Source organism: Anastrepha obliqua, chromosome 4 (genome assembly GCF_027943255.1).
Source record: "Anastrepha obliqua isolate idAnaObli1 chromosome 4, idAnaObli1_1.0, whole genome shotgun sequence".
Lineage (NCBI taxonomy): Eukaryota > Metazoa > Arthropoda > Insecta > Diptera > Tephritidae > Anastrepha > Anastrepha obliqua.
The window spans coordinates 88855769-88882501 of record NC_072895.1 but is presented as its reverse complement, the minus strand read 5'-3'; the positions used below and the strand labels follow the sequence as shown (position 1 = coordinate 88882501).

The 26733-nt window shown below is 36.0% G+C and overlaps 3 protein-coding genes across 4 annotated transcripts in view; 1 reads left to right on the top strand and 2 right to left on the bottom strand.

The window, feature by feature from the left end:
• Positions 1-10538, top strand: part of LOC129243882 (cathepsin L) — a 46861-nt gene extending 36323 nt beyond the window's left edge. Inside the window, exons 3-5 of the mRNA XM_054881296.1 lie at positions 5232-5446; positions 9321-9430; positions 9509-10538. Coding sequence (XP_054737271.1) covers positions 5232-5446; positions 9321-9430; positions 9509-10107 — 924 coding nt within the window. The 3' untranslated portion in view covers positions 10108-10538. The remainder of the gene's footprint in view (positions 1-5231; positions 5447-9320; positions 9431-9508) is intronic.
• Positions 10539-19233: 8695 nt separating this feature from the next.
• Positions 19234-21890, bottom strand: LOC129245647 (GPI mannosyltransferase 2). 2 transcript variants are annotated; one of them, XM_054883950.1, is made up of 3 exons: positions 21744-21890; positions 20025-21616; positions 19234-19942 (listed from the first exon to the last, which is right to left on the bottom strand). In XM_054883950.1, exon 2 carries the CDS (start codon positions 21472-21474, stop codon positions 20092-20094), a length of 1383 nt encoding a protein of 460 aa, XP_054739925.1. In that variant the 5' UTR covers positions 21475-21616; positions 21744-21890; the 3' UTR covers positions 19234-19942; positions 20025-20091. The 2 variants fall into 2 exon arrangements, with proteins under 2 accessions (XP_054739925.1, XP_054739926.1); XM_054883951.1 differs by having other exon boundaries at positions 20025-21613.
• Positions 21891-23576: 1686 nt separating this feature from the next.
• On the bottom strand, positions 23577-25439 carry LOC129245846 (probable phenylalanine--tRNA ligase, mitochondrial). Its single transcript, XM_054884268.1, has 2 exons — positions 24096-25439; positions 23577-24030 (listed from the first exon to the last, which is right to left on the bottom strand). Exons 1-2 carry the CDS (start codon positions 25356-25358, stop codon positions 23863-23865), a joined length of 1431 nt encoding a protein of 476 aa, XP_054740243.1. The 5' UTR covers positions 25359-25439; the 3' UTR covers positions 23577-23862.
• Between the last annotated feature and the right edge of the window lie 1294 nt (positions 25440-26733).

Genomic DNA, 26733 nt, shown 5'->3' with positions numbered 1-26733 from the left:
GTTTTAAATAAGCACATAACAACTTTGAATTTAGCTACAAACGTATACTTAATTTCTTCTATGCCCAGTCAATGCCAGAATGTAACTACATAGAATTCTAGAATTCCACGATGGAAGAGTATTGCCGAGGCTCTATGCTCCCGAGAGGAGTGAACAAGGAAAACAAAAAAAAAACTGGCGCATATCGAAAGTTTCTGTTTAGTTAGTAGCATCTCTTAGACGACGAACACACACGAAATCTCAACCAGATCGGTCTATCTCTTTGTGCTTGGCCTTCGTTTGCATCGAGGAAGTCGAGTGATTTTCCTTTTCCATCAAGACAACGTATCAGCTCACGCCTTAGTAGTTGTGGTCGCAAAATGAATGGAAATAGGATTCGAAGTTGTTTTACAGACTCGTCTCCCTCGGATACCTCGGACTACTATATATTTGATCCCCAATTTGTAGAAATCTCTGGTGGGGAAAAATTTTTATTTAAACGAGGAGGTGATTGCAGAAATGAGCGGCTATTTTTCAGACTTGAACAAATCCTATTCTTCGAATGGATCAGCAAACTAGAACAGCATTGCAGAAGTGAAAAAATCAGTTAAATGAAGCAATATGTAAATTCTGATAGGTATCAGTTGTAAACCGTGACTATAGGGGCACAATCAGTATGGTGATGCTCTTATGAATATTTATGAATTTTCGTGGAAATGAAAAAATTCAATTTGCATACTTATTTATTCAATGACACAATCACAAGTGTAATAATCCGCGCATTCTCTCTTTGCCTCTTTAACTCGCGTAAACATGAGTAAAAACTTGCAATCTTTTTCTTTTTCAGGAAATGAGAAGCGGGCCATCTGGCGAATTTTTCATAGATAAAGATTTTGTCTTGGGTCCCTACAATATTTAATGAACTGAATAAATAAAGCTTGTTGTAACAACATATAAGTTTCTCATAAGTGTTTTGGGAATGCCGCGGGAGTGCCAGTCTTTGGCCAGATATAAATCCGGGTTGTTCCGCTACAACTTCTCTGATTGGGATCTGCAGAAGTTATCTTAAGTTTATATTTTTTTTATTTATTTATTTTTTTATTATTATTATTTTTTAACGTACATTTCTTTATTGCGATCTGTTTTTTAAACATTATTTTTACTTAAAGCTATTTAATTAATTTAAGAGAAAAAAAGTTATATAAAAATATCTTTTGAAATCCCTTATATTTACACCGCATATCAAGTCGGCCGCCGTAAGCGCATGAGTTGGTGCGTGATTACCATTCGGCAATGCAGAGGTTCGAATCTCCATGCATGAAACAGTAAATTGATATAAAAATGTTAGTCTCTTGCCGTCGCCCCTCGGCAGGCAAATACTTTTTTTTGTTTTAATTCTCTAGACAACAACAAAGTAAAGGTAGACAAAGTTTTGATAATTTGGGGAAATATAAAATTGTTAAAAACAGTCGAATCAGCTGTTGCTGCGCCTTGCCTCGTACATAGCAGTTGAAACACTGGCAATAAGAAATGTTTCTATGTTAAGTTGTCATGAACCAATTTACAACAAGTTGCTTAAGTTCTGGTTATAAAAATCGCCTTTAGAGGAAATCGTCAGGCATCCATTTGCAACTATTTTAAATATTGGTTATAACAAGTGTTTCTAAGGTAGGTTGAAATAAACCAGTTTGCAACTAGTTGTTTTGAAAGTAGTGAGTAAAATTATAAGGCTAGTTTATTCTGATCGCTTCAGAGAACTAAAGATTTTTTCCATAATATTTGCAGAATTGAAAACTATATTTTTTTTTTTTTGCATAAAAAGTGTTTCTGAGGTAGGCTTAAATGGACCAGTTTGCAACTAGTTACTTTGAAAGTAGTTGCTTAGTTAGATTACTCTGTGTCAAATTCATGGTGCATTATGAGTAAAATTATAAAGCTGGATTATTTTGATCGGTTCAGAGGACTAAACATTCTTTCTATAATATTTACAGAATTGAAAACAATTTTTTGTTATATTATATAAAGTGCTTCTAAAGTAGGTTAAAAGAGACCAGTTTGCACTAGTTACTTTAAAAGTAGTCAATAAAATTACAAGATTAGTTTATTTTGATCGCTTCAGAGGACTAAACATTTTTTGCTATAATATTTTCAGAATTGAAAACGATTTTATTTTTTATAAAAAGTGCTTCTAAAGTAGGTTAAGATGGACCAGTTTGCAACTAGTTACTTTAAAAGTAGTGCTTCTAAAGTAGGTTAAAATGGACAAGTTAGCAACTAGTTACTTTAAAAGTAGTTGCTAAGCTAGATTTCTCTTCGTCAAATTCATGATGGATTGTGAGTAAAATCGTAGGGCTGGATTATTTCAATCGCTTCAGAGGACTACAAATTTTTTTCTTAATATTTGCAGAATTGAAAGCTATTTTTTTTCATAAAAAGTGTTTCTAAGCTAGGTTGAAATATACCAGTTTGCAACTAGGTACTTTAAAAGTAGTGCTTCTAAAGTAGGTTAAAATGGACCAGTTTGCAACTAGTTACTTTAGAAGTAGTTGCTAAGCTAGATTTCTCTTCGTCAAATTGATGTTAGATTATGAGTAAAATTATTTTAATCGCTTAAGGTGACTTAACATTTTTTCTTATAATATTTGCAGAATTGAAAACAATTTTGGTTTTTTTTTTTATTAAAAATGGAATTATATTGTACAGTTATGTACTACTTTTGTATATTTATATCTTATAAGTATGTACACTTGAAATTTTTTCCGCAAAACAAAAAATCAACTCAACGATTTGTGTACAGAAATTATAGATACCTTTCGAAAGCGTAGGTTTCACGCTATACGCCTTTGCGTTTGTCGTTGACGCATGCGCACTTTTTTTATTGCAGCTTTAGTCTCGTTATATTATACAATAACCGAGGTGTGTACGCATATAAAAGTGCTCTACTTTTCGACAACATGATTTTCGACTTGTGCAGTTATTGCTTTAATCACAGCACTTATGCGTTCGGTTCGGATTTTTTTATTGAAAATGGTGGCAATAAAGAATTAAAACAAGTCGGAAGTATATTTGCAAACTCAAAATGCTTTGTTGCATACATGAAAATGTGTATCTAAAGCTGTCGAAATATGCTACGAAACTCCAAGTTGGTGGTACCCCTGCCATATGTGCATTTATGGCTGCGAGCAGTTGCGAATTGCCCTACGTACACTCGTGTGCCGTTTAATCTGGATTGATGAAATTCCAACACGCTTTGTCTTCTTTACTGAATTGACGTATTTACGATGCCTATTGGCAGCGAGAGATTAGAATATATGGGTGTACAGAATTCTTGATTCGCTCGAACGTAAAGCTGCATGTGGTCTCTGCTTATCTGCGATGCAAATGAAAAATATAGCAGAAGTGCGGAGTCTATTTATTTTCAGCTAAAAGTAGCAACAACACTTGAAGGTGGTGCCAGTCGATAGCAAACGACTTCGAAATTCTGACCTCTTTTTTGTTTCTCCAAATATTTTATTGATCCTGTGGTAACTTTTACTACTTGTACTTACTTTTTGGATCGAGTGGTGTGTTTGTGTGCGCTTATCATACTGTAGATTAGATATTAGAAAAAACATTTTGTGGGCTCTACCCAATGGTAGCCACACACAAACCCATCCGGCTAAGGCGGTCGAATAATAGGCCAAAAAGATAACTTGTCCCTGTAAATGAAAAAAAAAGTGATTTTTTCCAGCTTCGTTGATTTTATTCAAGGATGGTAGATTACAAGGTTTGTTCCGCAGGGTGGTGCCCTTTCACCTTCCATCAGAGGGAGTCTCCTTGGTTTCCTACGCTGACGATTGTACGATAATGGCGTCGGGCAATGATGGCCTGTGCGCCAAAGTGAACGATTACCTCACCAATCTTTCTCGCTTTTTCACTGCGCGGAATCTATAACTTTCCCGCACAAAGTTCACGGCGTGCCTCTTTACCACCTGGACAAAAGAGGTCAAATTGCAACTCAAGGTCAGGACCAATTCCGACTGTTGACGGTCCCAAAATTTTGGATGTACCCTTTGACAGTTTGCTCTCGTTCTCTGCGCACACAACCGCAATCGCCACTACCGTCCAAAATCGCAACAAGGTCCTCAAATCGCTTGCCGGCAGCACAAAGAAATGTTGCTGGCGACATTTAAAGCAATTGACCGACCGGTTCTAAACTATGCTGCGTCTGTCTGGTCGCCTGGAACTAGTGACACGCAGTGGATGAAGCTACAGACTTGTCAAAACACTGCTATTCGGACAGCGACGGGATGCCTCCAGATATCCCCTCTACAACACCTACACAACGTGGCACAGCTGCTTCCTGTAAAATAGCACAACAAACTCATTAGCAAACAGTTTCTGCTAGGGTGCTACCCTAGGTTTCACCCATGCAGATACCTGCTTAAGTCGGAGGCGCCACCCAAGCACGTCAGGAGGCACCTCTTCAACTACGGGCAAAACGAATCCACAACTACTGGACAGGACAGTGTTTAGACAGACAATAAACGGCATTCATTGGGAGACTCATACCATCTTTTTAAGTTGCCGACGCTCGCTATACGAAGACGACCGGTGATTTACAGTACAATGACAAGAACAGCAATAAAACACGTTTCCGAGATTCGCTATTAGACGATGTCGAAGGCATCACTTAATAAAGACAAACATGAATGGCACTTTATAGAAATAACAATAAGAAGAACAATAGTATGGTGCGTGGCCTACCGTTAGATGAGTTAGACGGTAACGATCGGTGACTACACCGCAGCACCTAGTTAACTGCTACAACAACAACAATAATAATAATAAGGTGCGTTCGCGCGGTAGTAAGCCTAACGCCACAGGAACAACCCGGATTTATTTATAACCGCCAAAGACTGCCACTTCTGGGCCCGTCACCGAAATTTTATAAAAAAGGTCTTATGTTGTTGTAGTCTTAAGAAAAAGAGCAATCACAATAAGGTGCGGAAGCGTCTACTCGAAGTTAATAGCCAAATTATAGGTATGCACAATTTTATTGATTCTCTGCGCGAGAACGTACGAAAAGTGCGTTTATTAAATTTTTGAAGCACATATCCCTATTTATTTTGTTTAATCAACTGGAGTGTTAATTTAATGCATATCTTTTTTAAATTTTACCGAAAAATGTCTAAACAAAAAAAGTCGTATATTCATTTTTGAACTTTATTTTTTAATTGAAGCATTTTTTGTTTTCTTTTGTTCACTTTTAGATGGAGCACAGTAAGCGTTATTCCAATGAAGTGGAGGAGCGTTTCCGTCTTAAAATTTTCAATGAGAACAAATTGAAGATCGCCAAACATAATCAATTGTATGCTGCCGGTAAAGTTCCATTCAAAATGGCAATAAACAAATATTGCGACATGTTGCACACTGAGTTCCGTGAGACCATGAACGGCTTCAACAACACGTTGAGAAAGCAGATGCTGTAAGTACAAAGCAGAAGTGTTAAAATCAAAAGACGATTATGTGCTTAGTAAAATTTTATACAAAAAAAAAAATTGTGTTTAATAAAAATGCTTGAATTAAGTGCAAATGTCCTGGCATCGTGACATTTCCAAATTATGTAGATATACCTTCTACTCAAATATGAACGAGACGGTATCAATAAAACGGTCCGCGGATGACATATGGCAAAAATAAATTTTTTATTTTTTGGTAGGACTGTTATAAGCTTACATGGCAAATTTCAGCGTGATATGTCACATAGTTTGTTTTCTGTGCTACTGTAAACAAGTCAAGCTCGAGTGTGTTCTTCGAATTCTCTTTTATGACTTCAATTGTCTCAAAATGTTTTCCACGGAGCGGCAACTTGAGCTTGGGAAACAGGAAAAAGTCACATGGAGCCATGTCAGGCGAATACGGTGCTTGCGGAACGATATTAACATTATTTTTGTTCAAATAATCGCGAACAAGACGTGATGTGTGAGCTGGTGCATTATCGTGATGCAAGAACCATGACTTGTTGTCCCACAATTCCTTCCTTTTAAGACGAATGTTCTCGCGCAAATGCTTTAAAACTCTAAATAATATTCAGCGTTAACCGATTTCGCGATTTGTGCGATTTTCAAGCACAATTTCCTTTACTTTTCCGATGTTTTCGTCGTTTACTGATGTTGCTGGACGACGTTCATGAGGCAAGTTTTCAACCGATGTACGGCCCTCTTTGAACGATTTGTACCACTGGAAAACACGTGCACGCGATAGAGCAGAGTCCCCTTAGGTTGTCTGCAACATTTTTAAGGCGTCTGAAGCCGCAATTTTGTTGGAATAACAAAATTTCAAACAAATTCTTTGTTCAACTTGAATTTCCATCGTTAAATTCGAAGAACACACTCGAGCTTGACTTGTTTACAGTAGCACAGAAAACAAACTATGTGACATATCACGCTGAAATTTGCCATGTAAGCTTATAACAGTCCTACCAAAAAATAAAAAATTTATTTTTGCCATATGTCATCCGCGGACCGTTTTATTGATACCGTCTCGTTCATATTTGAGTAGAAGGTATGTACGATAATAATGTTTTTTCTTTTTTTATAATTTTCTTTTTTTGTAATTTTTTTCTTCTTTTTTTATACCTTTTTTCTCTTTTTTATAATTTTTGTTTTTTCTATTTTTTATAATTTTTGTTTTTTTTCTTTTTTTATAATTTTTTTTTCTTTTTTTATAATTTTGTTTTTCTTTTTGTTATACATTTTTTTTCATTGCTTATTTTTTCCTGTTTTTTATAATCTTTGTTTTTTTTTCTTTTTTTTCATTTTTTTATAATTTTTATTTATTTTTATTTCTGTTTTTCGTTTTGTTATACATTTTTTCTCTTTTTTTATAATTTTGGTTTCTCTTTTTTTTTTTAATTTTTGTTTTTTTTTTCTTTTTTTATAATTTTGTTTTTCTTTTTATTATACATTTTTTTCTCTTCTTTAAATTTTTTTTTCTTTTTTTTATAATTTTTAGTTTTTTTTGTTTCTTTTTTTTAATTTTTTTTTTCTTTTTTTATAATTTTGTTTTTCTGTTTGTTATACATTTTTTTCTGTTTTCTATAATCTTGGTTTTTTTTCTACTTTTATAATTTTTGTTTCATTTTTTTATAATTTATATTTTTTTTATTTTTGTTTTTCTTTTTGTTATACATTTTTTTCTCTTTTCTTATAATTTTTGTTTTTCTTTTTTTTTAATTTTTTTTCTTTTTTTATAATTTTGCACATTTTTTTCTCTTTTTTAAATTTTTTTCCTTTATTTATAATTTTTAGTTTTTTTTTGTTTCTTTTTTTTTAATTTTGTTTTTCTTTTTGTTGCAAATTTTTTTTCTCTTTTTTATAATTGTTTTCTTTCTTTTTTATAATTTTTTTTTCTTTTTTTATAATTTGTTTTTTCTATTTTTTTCATTTTTTTATATATTTTTTTCTTTTTGTTATACATTTTTTTTAATAGTTTTTGTTTTCTTTTTTTTAATTTTTTTTTTTTAATGTTTTTTTTTTTATATATATTTTTTTTTAACTATAACCATATAGATAAATTAAACTTTCAAGCTGTATACAACATTAGAAAAGTCCAGCAAATTTTCTTCTACGCTGAAAAATTTCGGGTATGCAGTAACAGTAAGGTTAAGGTTAAGTAGTAATATATACTATATCTTTACGCTCCTCCACTTCATTGGAATAACACTTTTAGTAAATATCATTACGCTATGAGTTGCCGTTCCTAACTATTTTCTAAACGCAAATTTTTTGCTATTCTGAAAGTAGCAGAATGGATTATTGAGAGGAGATGGAGCCTTAAACAGATTGGAGTCTTTAGTGGCAGTCAGGCAGGAAACCTCAAAGATTGTTCGAGAATGTAAGAAGAAGCTCAATTCTGTTGCAAGACATAAAGAGCGATGGTCAGGTCCAGAACGCTGCAGAACTGCAAAGTGTTTTGTGACAAGCTCGAAGAGAAAACTGTCGGACTTTCTTCTAAAACTTGGAAGAAAAGACGTTCGGTTGATGGTCGGTATTATTACAGGAAACAATCCATGGAGTCAGCATATGATCACCATTGGAATCATTGAGGAGCCGATTTGCTGCCTATCTTGCTTAGAGGAGGCGGATATGGCGCTGATCATTTTCTCTGTGGATGTCCCGCATTTGCCAGAGCAACTCTTGAATTTTGGATTTCGATGTCATGAGAACGAGTAAATCGTTCTCTCAAACTGGAGGATATTTTTAGATTTACCAAAGCATCTGGAAAATTATCACGGGTGTAACTACCTCTATTTCTCTATTCTATCCTATCTTTTTCCATCTCTCTTTTCCCCTTTGACTATCTACTCTTTTACTTTCCAAATTTATAAATGTTAAGGGCCTGAGTGTTTTAAGAGTTACCAAATTTCTCAGTGCTTCTTGGCTCGACTTTTCAAATTTAAATTTCAAGGTTACTGGGTTTGTATTTGGATGAGGTCCTGGTACGAGTTGAGGGCTCCATGAAGACCATGAGGTCGAAACAGCACGTTTAGAGGGCCTACCGTTAGATGAGTTAGATGATGACGACCGGGGACTACACCGCACTGCCAGGTCCCAGTTAGCTGCTTCAACAACAACATTGCGGCCGAAGAGCAAATCCTATTCTCAGACATTCATTCATTCAACATGGGTCATGAAGTGCATGTTTTAAACCGCTTGTATTTTTGTTGATATTTTTTTCTGACGGATTTGCGCACTTCATTCCATATAAAAATTTATTTCTTGTGGAAGATGAATGCGCAAGCCGTTTGCAAAAAAAATCATTAAGAAGATTCAACTATGAAAAAAAAAACCGCAAGAGCTGTTACCAAAAAAAAAACTTGTTTCAAAATCAACGCAATTCTTTAGCCGCTTAAACTTGCTCTTTTTTATAAAACTGCATACTCGAAATTAAAAAAAAAAATCCGATTAAAAAGTTCAAAATTTAGATAAAATTTTTTTGAATCATTGTAAATTTTTTATAAACTTTGAAAATTTGATTTATATAGGTAATAAATAAAAAAAAAATTATTTATTAAAAAAAATATTTAAAAAAAAATTATTTCGAAAAAAAAAAATTAAATATAAAAAAACATCATCGTGCACTCAGTTTTGCTCGTCACTGTACATACGTATGTGTGTGTTTGTTGTTCTAGTGCTGTGGTAATTCACTGCCATGCCATGATGCCAGGCTGTTTGCGCTTAATTATGAACTGCTCTTATATGTATTTTTTGTTTTTTTATTTCTTTCAAACGTATTTTTTTATAGTTTTTAACTTGACTTGCCTAATATTATTATTTTTTTAAATTTTTTTTTAACAGCGGCATTAGTAAACTCAGCGGCGCCTTTTTCATTTCACCTGCCCACGTCACTGTACCTAAATCTGTAGACTGGCGTGATAACGGGGCTGTTACCGATGTTAAGGATCAAGGTATTGAAAACTATTTGGCTAAACAAATATTTTTGGTTTTTTCGTTAATGCTAACATACGGATTTTTCAATCCATTAGGTCACTGCGGTTCCTGCTGGGCTTTCTCCACCACTGGCGCACTCGAGGGTCAACACTTCCGCAAAACAAATACGCTGATCTCGCTCTCCGAGCAAAATTTGGTCGACTGCTCTAGCAAATATGGTAACAATGGCTGCAATGGTGGTCTGATGGACAACGCTTTCCGCTACATTAAGGACAATGGCGGTATTGATACCGAGAAGTCCTATCCCTATGAGGGCATTGATGACTCCTGCCATTACAATCCATCGACCGTGGGCGCTACCGATCGCGGTTTCGTCGACATACCTGCCGGTGATGAGGAGAAAATGAAGCAAGCTGTTGCCACCATTGGTCCAATTTCGGTAGCCATCGATGCGTCGCATGAGTCATTCCAATTCTATTCGGAAGGTGTTTACGTGGAGCCTCTTTGCGATGCACAGCAGTTGGATCATGGTGTGTTGGTGGTTGGCTATGGCACCGATCCCAGCGGTCTGGACTACTGGCTGGTGAAGAATTCTTGGGGCACCACCTGGGGCGATAAGGGTTACATTAAGATGGCGCGCAACAAGAAAAATCAATGCGGTATTGCTTCCGCTTCTAGCTACCCACTGGTTTAGGTCGTAGGCCCTCTCCCTCTAACATCACAGGAACCAAATTCAAATTAAATTCGAAAATATATACATATACATATATAAGATTTATAGTATGCTAATTACTTTTTTGTATTCAAAAATGAACTTGTCACCTTTTAAGAGTTTTTATTTTTTGTTGCTGTCTTAAATATGTGGAGTATTTTTTTATATTATTTTTTCTTTTATTTGTATCTATAATTGATGCGTGAATTTGAGATTTTTTCGCGTGAACGATTTTCAACTAGAAATATCAAAAAGTTCCGAATGGCATGTAACTTTTATATAACAAAACATCACCACCTTCACCGCCATCAATATAGTATATACGAGTATATATATATACGAGTATATGAATGTATGAATCGTATAATAGTTGTGTAAAAATTTATAAATAAAAAATCCAAAAAAAAAAAATATTCTTGATTCAGTTTGACTCTTCATATTAAATTTTTAAGTTACGTTATTTATGGGTTCAATTCAAAATTAACGCATTCGATACTAACGTTGGCTGAGTGCAATATCGCACGTTTGTAGGCTGACTAGCAGCGGTTGATGAACGGAATAACGTTAGTCATAATGAGGATGGTTACGTCGAAGATTGGACATTGGAAGTGCTTGACGAAGAAGAATTTAATAAACCAGCTGGAGGCCGGCAATCTAAAATGCCACCTAATTCTACTATTGACAACCTTACTATAAATATATTAGCACACGAGCCTGAGGATGACGTCTCCGATCAACAAATAAAATACATAAATTTCCATGAGCTGCACAACATACCGCTGGATAAAGTGGGGGAAATAGGGAAACCTTGCCAACCAAATAAAAAATTCGTCAACTAATCGAACGGCTTTACCGCTCGAATGGACGTCAAATTGAAAGCTCTGCAGAGAATTCGCTCTCAAAAAGAAAAATATCAAAGAAGGTACATGAAAGAAAATCCAGTAACAATGTGCAAATTTTAAGAACAGCTGATTAAATTGTTGGCAGTAAAATCACAAAAATTAAAATTTTTTTCAGTTGAGCTACCTCGTGTTAAGTGAAAAAATTAAGCCAATAAGCAGTCTTTTTTTTTGTAGCTCCATTTTACTATAACGAGTATTGCACACATTTCTCTTATGCTTTCATTCCTCTTTAGGTCTCGTAGAGTATGAACCGTTATAGCTCTAAGAGACAAGACGTTCTGTAGCGTGCCTCAATGACATACGTCATTAGTGGTCGAACGCAAGTTTTATAAACCCTAGGTTAGGTTAGGTTATGGTAGTAGTCGGTCTGCACGACCAACTCACTTCGACCTTAGAGGTCCGTTGTGATACCACTGTGCCTTACAGGAATCCCATTCCAGGACAAAACTGACAGAAATCTACTGGACCAGACAGTGCTTAGACAGTCAAAAAACGACACCATCTTCTTAAGCTCCCGTCCTGTGAATGTCGTAAACGGAGTCCAACCACCACCTATAGCAGATGAAGAGCTCCAACTTCCCCCTGAGACACGTGTAACACTAGCACAATTACGTTCTGGATATTGTAGCAGGTTAAACTCCTACTTATCCAGAATTGTCACCGACATACCAAACATATGTCCGGCATGTGAAGGTAGGTACCCCGCACGACACTAACCACCTTTTCACATGCCCTTTAAAACCGACTCATCTAACACCCCTCTAGACCTAACCCGTCGAAACAGCATGCTCTTCCTTCGTGGAACCATTTTGTGACTCTTATGAAACGTAGAATTGATCCCAGCCCCACGCCAGACAGCTCTGTAAGAGAATTAAAAAAGTACAATATTTACCGAAACAACCTGCTCTGATTTTAGCTAGGGCTGGACAATTGCAAAGGAAGTGCTCAACTGTTTCTTCCTATTCCTCATCTCTGCAACGTGGGTAACGTTAATTCATGGAAAAAAGGCACATTTTTATGATTTTTTTTTTTTGATGACACAGTTAAAATTTATTCGTCAAATCTTTTACTACATGAAACTATAGCATTTGAAGTATATTTTGTGAAATTTTCATCCAAAAATATTTAAAAATACGGCATGGCAGAAATTATTCGGACGCATCTCAAAAAAAGTAGTTTTGCGGTGCCCCTCATAACTCGGTGTTAAATCATCTGAAATCAAAAAACCAAAGTTATTTCGTTAGATAATCGTTTTCTCCGGGTAACGCCGAGAGGGTTTTTTGAAATTAGAAATTTTTCGATTTTTGGGAACACGTTAAAGTCAAAAACACGATTTTCCCGTAAAAAATCGGTGAATTAGTTACCGTAAAAACAAAAGTATCAACAAATTCGAAAAAAAAATCCTCGGCGTTATCTTGTAAAACATCTACAGAAAAAGTGTTCAAAATTTCAAAAGGATATGAGGGGCACCGACTTTGAAAACGTAAGTTGTGGGAAAAACGCTTTAACGCTAACGCTAAACGCGGTTGAGCCAGGTAGGTAGCAACACTTACATAGCTGTATCTTTGTAAGTTTTGCTCCGATTCATCTAAAATTTTCACAGAATATTCTTGAAAGGTTCTTCATTTAAAAAATCAAATAAAAAAAATTTAAAAACGTTAGATATGTAGCCACCTATTTTACAGCAAGAGCTTCTACCTGATAGACGCTGTAGTAGTCTGGTAGTCGAAGGGATAGTTCCAGTCCTAATTCCTTCGAGGAAACTCCATAACCAACCTTATCGTCTAGCTTGGAACCATCTGTATAGAAATGTAATTCCCCCCTTCTCCATACTACACTGTGGTTTAGTATAGGTAGGGCTCCGAACAAGAATGCTAAATCTCTTAATTATGAAAAAAATGAATTTAATTTTGTCATTGATCACTCAACGGTTTTTTTTTTTTGCATTTTTATTCAATTCAGGATTTTGTGAGGGTTTGCGTAAAGGCGAATCTATTGAAGGTGGTAGCAGGAGGGCCGTGGGGGATTTATTAAGGGGTTACATGCAGTAAGAATTTTCAAAAACTCGATTTTTTTTCTTAATGTACATATATTTAAGAATACACACAGAAAATTTAATATCGTTCCGGTGAGTATTATCGAAGTTACACGCAAATTTGAAAAGGCGTTTCAAAGTGCTTGAAAGTACAAGGCAAACTTTAAAAGCTTTTTGTCAAAATGGTGTTTTCAAAGTCGGTGACCAACATTACTCGAAAACGGTTAAACCGATTAGTCTCAAATTTTAACACGAGCTTCTTAAATGTATTTTTTAGTAATTAATCGAAGATTTTTTCTCATCGTTAAAAATATATTTTTTATAAACAATTTAAGGCCGAAATTTTGGTCAAAAATCGATTTTTTTTGTGAGAAACCGCCATTTTGTCAACAAAATTTATTTTGCTTATTCCATCGATTAATTACTAGATTTAACATTACTTTAACGAAATCTGTTTGGTTTTTTAATTTTAGAGAATCCAGTTCAGAGACATAGTGGTCACCGCAAAACGTCTTTTTTGAGAGGAGCTGCCGGAATTCAGCTGTAGTTCCTTTCCAAATAAATATTTTTACTTATACTGAGTCTTAACACTAAACCTACCATGACGGGTCAAATGACCCATTTTAAACTTTTTTTCAGAAAATTTTGGAAATAACATTATTAAGTCGCCGTTTTCTTTCACGACTTTTATTAAAAAATACATCGAATGTATTTTTCAAAATTTACTCCTCTCTTGCTAATTATTTTACCGAGAAATATATGTGATCTGCTCTAACTACCGTAACGGGTCATTTGACCCATGCACAGATTGTGTCTCTTGATTGAGCCGTTTTTCCTATTACGTGATATATGTATTTCGCTCCATTGAGTTATATTTATTGCAGACTGACGGATGAATAGCCAATTTAGTTCTACTACAAGCGAGCGTTACAGTAAAAATTTCAAGTTATAGCGCTATTTTGTGAATCAAAAATTCTTATTTGATAATTTTACATATAATTCTTATCCCAAAAATGTCAAAACATTCAAGATATTTGAAATCATTGGAAGTTATAAATAACATATTGTAGATGAAGAGTGTTCGGAATTCAGTGAGGAGCAACTGTCTGAAAGTAAAGTAGATAACATAGTACAATATAATAATTCATTTGACAGTACAGATGAATGTGAGTCCTCAAGTAAAGAAAGCGAAGACGAGAAAAATACCGTTATCGAGTTCAGAAAGTGAAAAATATGTGGAAGACCGATGTACTGAAATTGCGCCTGATGGTACAATTTGGCAAGAAATAGAACAAAGCTCAAAACCTGGACGTTCTCCAATTTATAACATTTTTAGGGAGGTTGTAGGCCCGACAGCGTATGCCAAACGAAATATAATGATATTATAATATATATAAATATAAAGAAGCCTCTCGAGTATTGGGAGCTCAATGGAATTTTACTCCTGCAAAAGTAAATGTATTTATTGGTCTTCTATGTATATACACGTGGCTTATATTAGGCAAATCTGATGTCAGCACTAAATACATCATAAATGGATTTTCATATTTGGAAAAGGAAGAAAAAAGAGGTGCTTCAACTCCGCTTGCGAAACTCGTTGTTCTCAAACTAATGGAACTGTTCACAGGAGGCGAAAGAAGCGTCACTACAGATAATTTCTTTACAAGCGCTTCACTCGCTACGACACTATTAGAAAAGAGAACCACTCTTTTGGAAACGATTCGCGGAAGCATAAGAGAACTGCCCAAATTAGCCAAGTAGAAGAAAGATGGTGCGCCACGCTTCTCAACAAAACTATATAAATCGAGTCATTATTCACTTACCATTTATTAAAAAAAGACAAACAAAAAAGTGCTTTTACTAAGCGCAAAACATAAATCTGTAAGCATTGAAACATATGGCAAGCGTATACCAGAAACGATAAGATTTTACAATAATACTAAGTACGGTGTAGAGATGACGAATCAGATGGACAGAAAATACTCAGTGAAATCAAAATCGCAAAGATGGCCTGCGCAGATTTTCTTCAATATTCTTGACCTGGCTGGAATCAACTCAAGAGTTTTATATAGAGAAACAATCGGCAAAAACACCTCTAGATAACAATTTTTATTTTAATTAGCTGAAGAGCTTGCCGAAAGAAGATTTTCAACAGGAGCAAAAACAAAGCAAAGAATAAACTATTTTTATGTTTCTTAAATTTAATATATAAACTATTTTGAATCATTAATTGAAAACAATTGTTTCATTCATGTACCAAATTGGCCTAATTGATATATTTTTCGCTAGACTTAGTAATATATATAACATTTTAAAGGCGGGTCATTTGACCCACTTTGGTAGGAATAGGAATACATAGAGTATCGGTAGGTTTAGTGTTAAATACAGTCAAAAGATAACATAATATTTGCACAAATTTTTAGATCAATAAATTTAAAAGTTTTGTCAGAAAAATTTTTGGAAAATTAGTTTTTTTCCGTCCTTCTAACTGTATATAAACCCTTAATAAATAATAATAAATTCGCCTTGAGCAGGGCAGCTGATTTGTTTTTTTTTTTTCTTGCGCCGTCTATATTCGGCTGTCAGCACAAAATTCAAATACGAAACCGATTATTTACATTCAAAGGTGTCATTTGAAAATTGAAATTTTGCAATGAATTTGAATTTAAAGGGCTTTTTATAAATAAATAAAATAATGCAAGAGTGCGCATTTTGTCTTAAAAAAGACGCGGGCTGGAAAGAATAATTTTTTAAGGTTTTAATGGAGGAATCAGAACGGTTGAAGTGGTCCAAATCATGCTGAACACAACGTGCCCACGTCAGTCGGTTCTACGTAATCGGAACGACCCGGATTTATATTCGGCCAATGATTGTTACCTCGGCAGCATTCCGCGTATATGTATGGAGAATGTTTGTGCTGCTACAACAACAACAACATACCGAACACAACTTGAAGGCAATGATTTCATTTACTGTGCCCACTTTTCACGTGCAGATGTGGTATGTTCAGGTACAAAGCCCAAATTACTGACAAAAGCCGTTCCATCGTCGTCTGGTTCCAACTCTAAGTGCATGCCGGCTGTTGAATAGAGTTCGTCCTCTTGTCAAATATTCCCGATGACAAAGGTTTCTATTTTGCCAATACCCGATCCATATAGCACGGTGAAGTTAATTATTATCTCACACACTTTTTGTTCGGACATGGGTCCTTTCGCAAGCATTTGTGGCGAATGGGAAAAGTAAGCCTTCTTTAAATGCGAGAGGTGAAACATAAAGAGAACAGCTCTGCAACGAGCTATTGGTGTATTTGCACCTGAAGAAATAATCGAAAAAATGACGATTGACGAAGATAAATGGAATGCCGTGGCAAATTTCGTGGAGGATATTATCCGAAAAAAGAAGCGCGAAATGGAAACTTATGCTGAAGAGTATTGGGCATAGGTTTCTCACAACAGGCAATCCTGGACACAGGGTTAATAAGTAACTGTCCTTCTTAGGACGCCGTCTTGGCCCTGTACCTCGAAGCTATGCGGAAGCAGTCCCGGGGTGGAGGGAAAAATACAAGAGAAGAGGAGGGACATTTTTAGTGGAGTCACCATACACGACGCACAGTGTGACTTTTTTCACTTTTAGGATGCCAAAATTAATAACAGCCAAACCAATGGAGCAATTCATTTCAAATTTTGCAGTGTGGTTGCAGATACCTAAATCTGATTTGAGAATAAAAATGGGCGTGATACGCCCCATTTTTCTCCTTGCCCACATATAAGGTAAAATTTCGCATAATCATATTTTCTACTTTAAAAGCATTTTCCAGTGCCAATTTAAATACAAATTGTTTAGATTTCTTAACTTTAGCTCAGAGGCTTATGACTAATATTTAAAAGATTTCATTCAGCCCCTGGATACCTTTTTATACTATTGTACATTATACTGCTCAATGAAGGAGATAATCACAATTGTTTCAATGATAAATATGTCACTAATCTTTATTTTATTAATAGTAAGCCAATAAACAGTTTCTAAAGATTAAACATAACAAAACATAAACACTTATTCGAAAGCAATTATTCATAATACTTCTTCCTGGGCCAGCAATGCAATTACATCTGTAGGCAAAGTCCCGCGCTTGGTTTTCGATGGCTTACGTAAGCTGCAAACGTAGGGATCGGATGATATTAGAAGCCTATGCAATAAATCCTCATTGGTTTGAGTTCATGAATTTTTCATTGTATACCATTCGCGATAATTTCTGACATCTTTGTTTCTCGATTCTTGCGCTTCTTCGGAAAGCTGACCAATAGGAACCATGCATAACGATATTATATGTCTTGAATGGAACAGTATTTTATGCAGACTGACTGGCATATTGTACCACTCATATTCCCTCAAATAAAGATCGCGTGTGTCTCTCACGTATACCTCAAAGGCCTCAGCATTTATCTGAAATTCACACCCTAAGCAAGACAATATGGTGAAAAGCCTTTTTAAGAGACATAAGTTAATGCCTGTAATGTCTGCAGTAACTTCTGCATTACTAAAAAAACGTCGTGCTGTGTTTCCGTCATTTGTATTGCCAGATTTCTCTTTTGGCATATTAATTAAAAGCCCAGTTTCGTTTCTTGGTCTGGCGATAAACTTTTGTTGCGCTCTTTCGAAAGTCGAGATTTTTTCAACACAGTACCTCTTGACGCTGAAGATAAACACAGCTCTTTAAATAATATTGCGGAATTTCTCTTACCGTTTGATCTAAGTCCCATTTCTGCCGCCATTAACACTTGTTCGCTATTTCATACTGCTAAAAGACTCTTTGCTTTTCTTTTCTTTGTGCGAAGAGAAGAATCGGAAAACGCCACATGTGGTCTACCTACATTGGATCTAATAGAGGATGAAGTTGATGGCCCAACATCAAGACGGTATTTTCCAAAGTCTTCACTCTTGGAAAACCAACTATAATTACGGGCTAGAACACGGGCCTTAACTCGGCAAGACCCCTCCCACTTTGAAGAAAATTGGTAACACAGTTTTTTTATACGCTCTCCTAGCTTTTTAGTATCCACGTCTCATCCGATCACCGCAAAAATTTTCTCTAACACCGCATCACGACGCGTTTCTTTTGAGTTCGTCAACCAAATTTCAAAAAGTTCTATCCGAGGAATCGCCATGAAAACTTCTTTTAAAGCTGTGGTAGCAAATTGTAGCAAAATTTTATTCCAGTATCTGAAACACAGAATCCTAAAGGTCATTTCGCTGTTAAAGAATGGACGGAACTCGATGGACCAATATAAGTTTTTCTCAGTAAATTATCAAAAATAATATTAAGCTATGGCTGTTTTAGTGATATTTTACTGAGCGGATTTGTATCGATAGTAAAAACTTTATAATCCTCTTACTTACCCCTGAAGTACAAAATTGTTGAAATTTAATCAGCAAATACTCAATTTTATGAAATTGATGATTCGTATTATATCTTTTGACAAACTTCACAGCGATGTTCGGATAATAAATAAAAAATATTCAATTGACGCACTGGCTTGTGTTTGTTAACGGTTATCTTTCTTAAAACTATTGTTTTGATAAATTCTGAGTACACTGTCGTAAAATTTGGTCAATTTTACACAACATACCGAAAGAAAATCATTTTCGCAGAACTTTTTTTTTTAATTTTGGCATCGTAAAACGATAAAAAGTCACAGTGTGCGACGGTTACCATATAGTGCAAAATGTGGATATTTGTAAATTTATTATGAACATTTTAAAATAAATTCAGCACGAGAAATAAATTGGCTCCGGGTTTCTATTTTCCCTTCACAAATAAATCCCTCCTTTTTTCTTCTTTGGCATGGCCTTCTAATCAACAAAGAGTTGTTGTTGACATAGTGTCACCACCTTTAATAAACTCACTTTGGGGGCGTTAAAAATTAAAAGCAGTCGTAATATTGGTGAGACGTATTAGAGTATGCGCCTAGCTTCATTAATTTGTTGCCTGTCGGAAATGATAACCGGGTTGCGCCGAGCGTACGCGCATTTCTTCTAGCCATACCAGGCCGAGATCAATAGCATGGATGGTCTAACTGCAGCAACAAGGTAAATGTGGTAGATATATTTACCACTCATCTACTATGAACAAGTTTATTCCATGTTTTATTTTGTATATTAACAAATGCGTCATTTATACAAATAGATTTCATAAAACTTTCAATTTTATTTTTATTTTTTTAAGAATTTAAATATTCATACATGTACATATACATATTCCAGTAAACTTTTATTAAAAACTACGCGACTAAAACCTCATTTAAATCTAATACAATAGTTTAAGCCAATGGGAATGGGACGATATGTTCTCTGAAACACCATAATAAATGAAAACTTTTCAGACAATTCAATCAAAACCAATTCTATTCGTAAAAAAAGTGACAAAAAAAAATATTACTTGGCCATTTCATATGTGTAGAAAATTCACTATACACTTCAAGGAATCTCAAAAATTTATCTTGCACATCCTCAATTCTAAACTTATTTGCGCTGAAAAGCTCCTTTTTGGCGTTTCATGTACCTTTGTACGCAGTCTTGCTAGTCAAATTTCGTTGGAAACGAATTATTTTTAGATACATACATACATTCACATTATTGTAAGGCCACGCACGTACAATGCAGCTTAAAATATAATAAATTAATTAAGATAAACGTAGAAATAATCGCTAATTTGATTAGTCAATTTGATTGATAGGTAATTTTAGTATCAATTGCATTTTGGTTTAACGCCGCAGCTATGTGTCAAGCGATGTATATATATGTGATTTGTGCCAATGATGAAATGAAGATGTCGAGCGCCGAGGATATCCGCCACTTAAGCCTTCCAACTACAAGGTTCAATCTGCAATATACAAATACAATTATTACAATTATCCCTCATATTGTACATACATACATATTTATGCATGCATTTTCTTACTTACACCCTGTTCACTGGCATCTCATTATTTCCTAGCAGCACGCTTCACTTTTATTTATACACCTGTTATCTTACGTCCACGGCAGGTTATTGCAAAAAAGCGCCGTGCCAATTAAATAGTAACTGGTGAACCAAACTAGTATGGAGCCGGCTTTCGATCGCAGCTTGATCTGATCAAATGTCTTTGGGAACTGATCGGCTGCAAACCAATAGAGACATGGTGTGGCTGAGCATAATAAGCGCGTTGATACTTGTATATGCACGAAAAAAGTGCAAAACAATGTGAGCAGCAGTGCATGCAGGACGAATGGTAGAGATTTATACTCCTTCAGTAGCTGCACAATAGGGTAATGTGGCAGTAGCAAGCGTAGAAAATGTTTCAAGTATTTGAAGCAGTGGTAGAGCAGGAACGCTAGCACCGGCAACGCCAACAAAAAGTTTGGCAATTGCTTAAGTTCGTAGTATCGTAGAAAACCCACATTCCAGTAGTGTGATTGTATGTACGAGTAGGGGAGTGGAAATGTTTTGTCACACCACGGCGAATTCTCCGCCAATCGATGACCAGCCAATACATAATTTTTCTTGCGCGCATAATCCAGCACCGCAGGCATATGAGCCACTGTGCGATCTGGCGTACAGAATTGCTCGAATGCATAGAAGTAGAAGAAGGTGAGTGGCAACAGTGCACCGATTAGACATAACGATAGCTTCAATGTGGCAAAACAGCGATGATATGACCTAAGTATGCTGTGGCGGAGCATGAAGTAAATGGGATAGCCTGCGTTCAACAGACCATTCGAACGGCTAACTATTGAAAGTGCGAGAGCAATAGTTGTGCGCACAAAACGAAACTCGGAAACACATTCCAACATCACATGCAACGATAGCCAACAAAAAAGTGCCTCCGAATAGGCGGCCGTAAAGAATATCGAAGCCGGGTTGAAGCAAAATAGCAATGCCGCATTCCAACTCTTATTCGGATCCTTAAATATACGCTGTGTGAGTGCGTAAAGTGCATTGGCCGCCTTACAGAAACAGAAAACATTGACCAGCACCGCTATCACCAAGCACCAGCTGCGCAACGATACACCCATATTGAGGGCGTAAAGTGCATTTGCACCAGCACGCACTACTAACGGAAAAAGTGGATAAAAGGCGAGCGTATTTTCGTACGAATATGAGTATTCAGCAATGTGTAGGAAATATTCTCCATCCCAGTGACGCATACCACCAAGGCAGAATTGAAACGTGCGATCAAGCCATGAAGTGTTGGTGGCATTAGCTGTGCTAAATTCGTTTGTATCTAGATTTGTTGTATGTTGTAGATTTTGTTGTGCAATCGGTGCACGAAATACATCTGGCTTGTGATCGGGCAGCAGGTGGTTGGCAAGCAGCTGTAGTACTAAAATAATCACACGGCTTGCTAGAGCTAACTTTGTTATTTTCTCAGTCATACTAGCAATGTGGCCTATTGCTATGATAAAGCGATTACTGTGCGATACTGCTGATGACGTTATTACTTTTTCAGTTCTTCGTTACGGTTCATTTAAGGTTATGGTCGTTGCGTTGCACTGAGGCCCAAATATATTGAAGCTGCTGCAAATGCACATAATTCGTAAAAATTTAGTATTACAATGAAAGCCGGTCAGCTGGTCATGCGGTTTTTTTTTGTGGCGATAAGCCGAGAGTACCAGCTTTTGCTAGTGCCGTGTAAAGTACATACCTGGTCACTGGACAATTGCCGTTGAAGAGGGGATCCTTATTTGGATCTAACAAGTCTCCGTCGTATATTTAATTAATAATTTACAAATATCCTTTTTATGGATGGTGCCACAACAAATGTCTCAGCCGGTTTTCAGCAAGTGACGTTTGCGCCTCACCTCATCCACGAAGAGTTTGGCTTTGCCACCTTATTATTTGAAATATTTCAATATTTTTAATATTCCACGGTAATTCCTCTTCTTTTTTGTAAAAATTTTAAATGAAAATGGTTTAAACTATTTAGATATTTAAGGGGGTCTTCTGGTCTCCAGCGAAAAAAAAATCGATTTTTTTTTTTGCATAATTTTGTTGTATGTGTATGCGAGAATACGCCACAGAAAGGATTTTTTGAAAATCGCATTTTTTCACATTTTTCTGGGCACCGAAGTGTACCCTCCTCCGGCCGTTTTATCATAAACTTTATCTTTAAACGCGTTTCCCCGAAAATCGTGTTTTTTAAGCATTTTGGTCACACTTTTCATAGTAGTTATACTCCGATTTCAATGGTTTTGGTCTTAAAAGGTTCGGAAAACTTACCGCTAAGTTTCCCCGTGTACGATTTTTGAAATTTTTTTTCATTCCATTTTTATAACCTTTTAAAGTTCAAAAAATGAGCAAAAAAAATTGCAAATTGTTGCATAACTTTTGAAAAAAATTAAAAAAAAAAAATCTGTCACGGGAAAACTTAACCAGGGCAACTCTGAAGACAACGCATATCTAATTTTTGCTTTCTGATTACCCAGGTGGAAAAACCGTGACCAAAATGGAGACCTGTTTCGTTTGGAGGTGGACGTCTTCAGCGCCATTTCAAGGTCGCGGGTGTTAATTTTTTTCAAAGTCAAAACCATTTTTTAAAAGCCAAGACATGTACCTTTAAAATAAAAAAATTTTTTTTAAAATATTCACAGGATTTGTCACAATCAATCCCCAAAAAAACCCTTCATTTCAGGGCCTCGAGACCAGAAGACCCCCTTAAACAAATATTTAGTTAAGATATTTTTATTTTCTAGGCTCAATTCCGTCCGTATTAACAACAAAGGTGGTCGCCGTAGCCGAATAGGCCAGTGCGTGACTACCATTCGGAATTCACAAAGAGAGCGTCGGTTTAAATCTCGGTGAAACACCAAAATTAAGAAAAACATTTTTCTAATAGCGGTCGCCCCTTGGCAGGCAATGGCAAACCTCCGAGTGCATTTCTGCCATGAAAAAGCTCCTCATAAAAATATCTGCCGTTCGGAGTCGGCTTGAAACTGTAGGTCCCTCCATTTGTGGAACAACATCAAGACGCACACCACAAATAGGAAGAGGAGCTCGGCCAAACACCCAAAATGGGTGTGCGCGCCAATTATATATATATATATATATAAATTATTGCTTTTATGCATATGCCAAGAGTTCCTGAAGACGTTTCCAAATGATGATGAAAAGATGAGAGTCAAATTTCCAGGACCATCATGATGGCACACGATTAAACAGACGACACATGTATTTTTCCTTGGGCATACCCGCGGTCTTGTTACTGCTTCGAAGGTTTAATAATCAGCTAAATACAAGCGTTTCAAGTGAATGAAAACTGTGTGGGGATTCAGACAAAAAAAGTGCCTTCATTAGCTTCTTAAGGCTGAAATGACTTTTAATTCTCTAACTTACAGTTGCTCAGGATTTCATTGACTTTGTCAGTGATTGGTTGGCCAAATACAAACAACTTTTTTTCAAAAATGTTTGGTTTATTGCAGTTCTATGCGTTATTCAATTCTCCAGCCATTTGTTAGGCAACCAATATTAAAAAAAAATATTGCTTTGTAAATTGCTGGAACACCCTTTAACGTGTACCTTTATTAATTTCAGATTTGAAACTAATTCAGTAACTGCAACATGAAAAAAGTAAAAGCTGTATATAGCTTTTTTTTAACAATGTTTAAAAACCGCTTTAACAACGACTATGGGCCATGATAAATCATCAATCATAGCGCCAGCCCCCTTGGTCGCATATCTACAACCAAAACATATTTTCTTAGACCCAATATATTTTTTGCCAACTATTAAGAACATCGTTTTGCAGCATTTTCCATCCATCCATTTTAACGAATCTCCACATGAAACGCCTGCACACAAGCGTCTGCTATCTGTTTATGTATCTTGTTGACCTCTGCTTGCGTCAGAGTGCGCTCCATGTGCCTGTAGACAATGCGGAAGCAAACGCTTGATTTACCTGTTTTATTGTTCTTAAAACGGTCGACTAGGCTGATCTATATAAAATATTTGAATAAATCAATAAAATAAAATAAACTTCAAACTAAATTCCGGCACTCACTTGTTCAACCACATCGCCTGCTACTGAACGCACAAGATCGTAGAAATCGTTGCAAGCGAAACCAGCGTCCACTTCCGTACCCAGTGGCAACCAAAAAGACAGATCATTCGTGCATTGTGGGTACACAGAAATAGGCTTGTACTTAGGCAACTTGCATAGATTTTTTTCGTTGAATTGATTTAAAAAACCACTGTCATTTGACCAAAACAACCTTATATCGGGTATGTCGAAAAGCACCATTGCCAACCGTTCCAATCCCAATCCGAAGGCATAGCCTATATTATTATGTGCGCCTGATCTCTGCAGAATTTCGTGACGCATAATGCCGCAACCAAGCACTTCAAGCCATTTACCATTGTGCAGAACTTCCAACTCCCAAGACGGTTGTGTAAAAGGAAAGTAGGTGTCCACCCAACGATATTCTAATTGTGTGCCGAATAAATCGCGCGCAAGTCCCACCAGTACATCTTTCATTTCGTGCTCCATTAATTTGACCGCTTCAAGAGTATGACACGTTTGTTTCGTTTCATCCAAACACTTTGAGGATGTTAATGGTGCCGCAGAGTTTTTATCTTTCAATTGCCAATCCTTTTCGAAAATATCCAAATCTTGATTAGGCCCGAAAAGCGTGCTTTTCGTTACCAGTCGCACAGCATCCAACTGATGGAATACCGGATAGTGTGTCGAATCAATTTCATCACGACGATACACTTCACCTGCTATCAGAAAGTTATCCAATCCACATGCTATCAACTCCGCTTGATGTGCAGTGGTGTGGGCACGTAGTAGTTGGGTTTGATTGATGTAATAACAATCTGTCTTCGCTCTACTTACGTGATCAGCAGGAAACAGTAGGTTATCAAAATTTTGTTCCACTGTCACAATAGGACTCAGTCGATCGTATACGGAAAATAGCGGATTGCCGTGAGAGTTTCTATAGGTGCTATAGAAATAATTAACAATTCTTTGTCGGATAATAGAAAGCGGATGGTTAGTTTGTAAATGTTTGTTAGCACCCAGGTACGAAAGTATTTTTGGCGTCACATTTGTCCACTTGTCAGTGGGATAAGTTTTGCCGTTAATTTCTATGCCATCTTTAATGTCTGCCGCGCCAATACTGGTGGCTATATGTCGGATGTGATTATGGCGAGGCCGGCATATGTCAACTTTACAGCTGTGTTGAGCTGCCGGCACACAAGAGCGTATGCTGGAAACGGCTGAGACTCCTCCATTCACTTGGCGCCATTGGCGTAAAATTAACATAGCGAAAATTACGTACAACGAATTATTATAAAATAATGAACGCCACCATTCACAAATTCTCTTTTTTGTTTTGCTCTGTGTGTCATCTGTTTGACAAGTCTAATCAGCTGTTGCCTGCGATGTACTCAGATGTGAGGGCATATTGAGGAATTTTTGAGTGCAAATGAGTGGATTTTAGTAGATGCGTAAATGCTTTTGATAATTCATAGGTACACCAACTTTTAATTCATATTCCGTTATTTTTAATTAAAGAATTTGCAATTTGCCAAAATTAAGTGTAATTTAAATAAAAGTAATTATACTTATGTATGCCTTCCTTATTTTATGTTGCGGACTAGAATATCGACATTTATCAGGAAACAATTAAAATTTTCATGAGCTCATAGCGGATATGTTGTCACCGGATAAAGCGCTTAGTAAGAACTTAAAGGATAAAGCGCTTAAGGGGGGGTAGGGTTTAGCGCTAAAAAACACTTTTTTTTTAATTTTTTACAGAAATATGGCTTAAGATACTTTAGTAAAATCAGTTGCATGTTATTGTACATCTTTTCAATAAGTTTTTAAAAAATATTAATAATAAAATATTGACAAATAAGCCCATGACAGAGTTTTTTTGGAGATATGTTTTTCGAGAGGTGCTCTGCGGTGCCAATCGGCATTCGTCGTAGAATCATCTGAAACTAAAAAAGTCGAATTTTTCAGTTAAAGTATGACGTAATGTTCTCCCCTACATTAATAAAATTTTTTTTTTCATTTTTGTAGTAAACAAAAAAAACGAGCATTTTTGGCGAAAAATTTCGCCATATTTGTAAGTGAAAAACAACCTTAAAAAAAAAAATAAAAAAAAAAACAGTGTAGGGGGGAGGTATTTTTGATTTAGAAAACGTGTGCCAAATTTGAAAAGAATCGGTTGAATAGTTTCGGAGTTGTGATTGGCACCGACTTTTAAGAAGTCGTTTCGGGAAAAACGCGTTTGAAAAAATGACTCTGAGAAATTATCGATCGATCCGCATTCGAGGTAGAGTGCCTACAAAGGCTATAACTTTGAGAGTTCTGCTCCGATCCACTTAAAATTTTGACACAACATTCTTGAAATGATTTAAAATGATGAGTGAAGAAAAAAAATATCGATTTTGTCAGTTCAGTTCCGCCCCAAGCGTTAAAAAAGTAAGCGACATTATGGCTGGCTCAAAAGAACGCTGTACCCGTTGCCAGTGCTCCAGGTGCGTAAGTTTGGTTTAATTCGGTGCAAAGACACGGCGGGTCCACGTTTTGGCATATATTTCGAGACCCTAGTCATCAATAGGTATGAAAATTACCCCGTATTAAAGCACTTATCAACAGCTTTCATTTGATACCCATATTGTACATACAC

Coding starts and splice junctions, on each gene's coding strand:
- LOC129245647 (XM_054883950.1), bottom strand. CDS start 21,474: ATGACTGAGAAAATAACAAAGTTAGCTCTAGCAAGCCGTGTGATTATT.
- LOC129245846 (XM_054884268.1), bottom strand. CDS start 25,358: ATGTTAATTTTACGCCAATGGCGCCAAGTGAATGGAGGAGTCTCAGCC. Junction 24,031..24,095: donor CAGGCGATGTGGTTGAACAA/GTGAGTGCCGGA, acceptor TATTTTATATAG/ATCAGCCTAGTCGACCGTTT.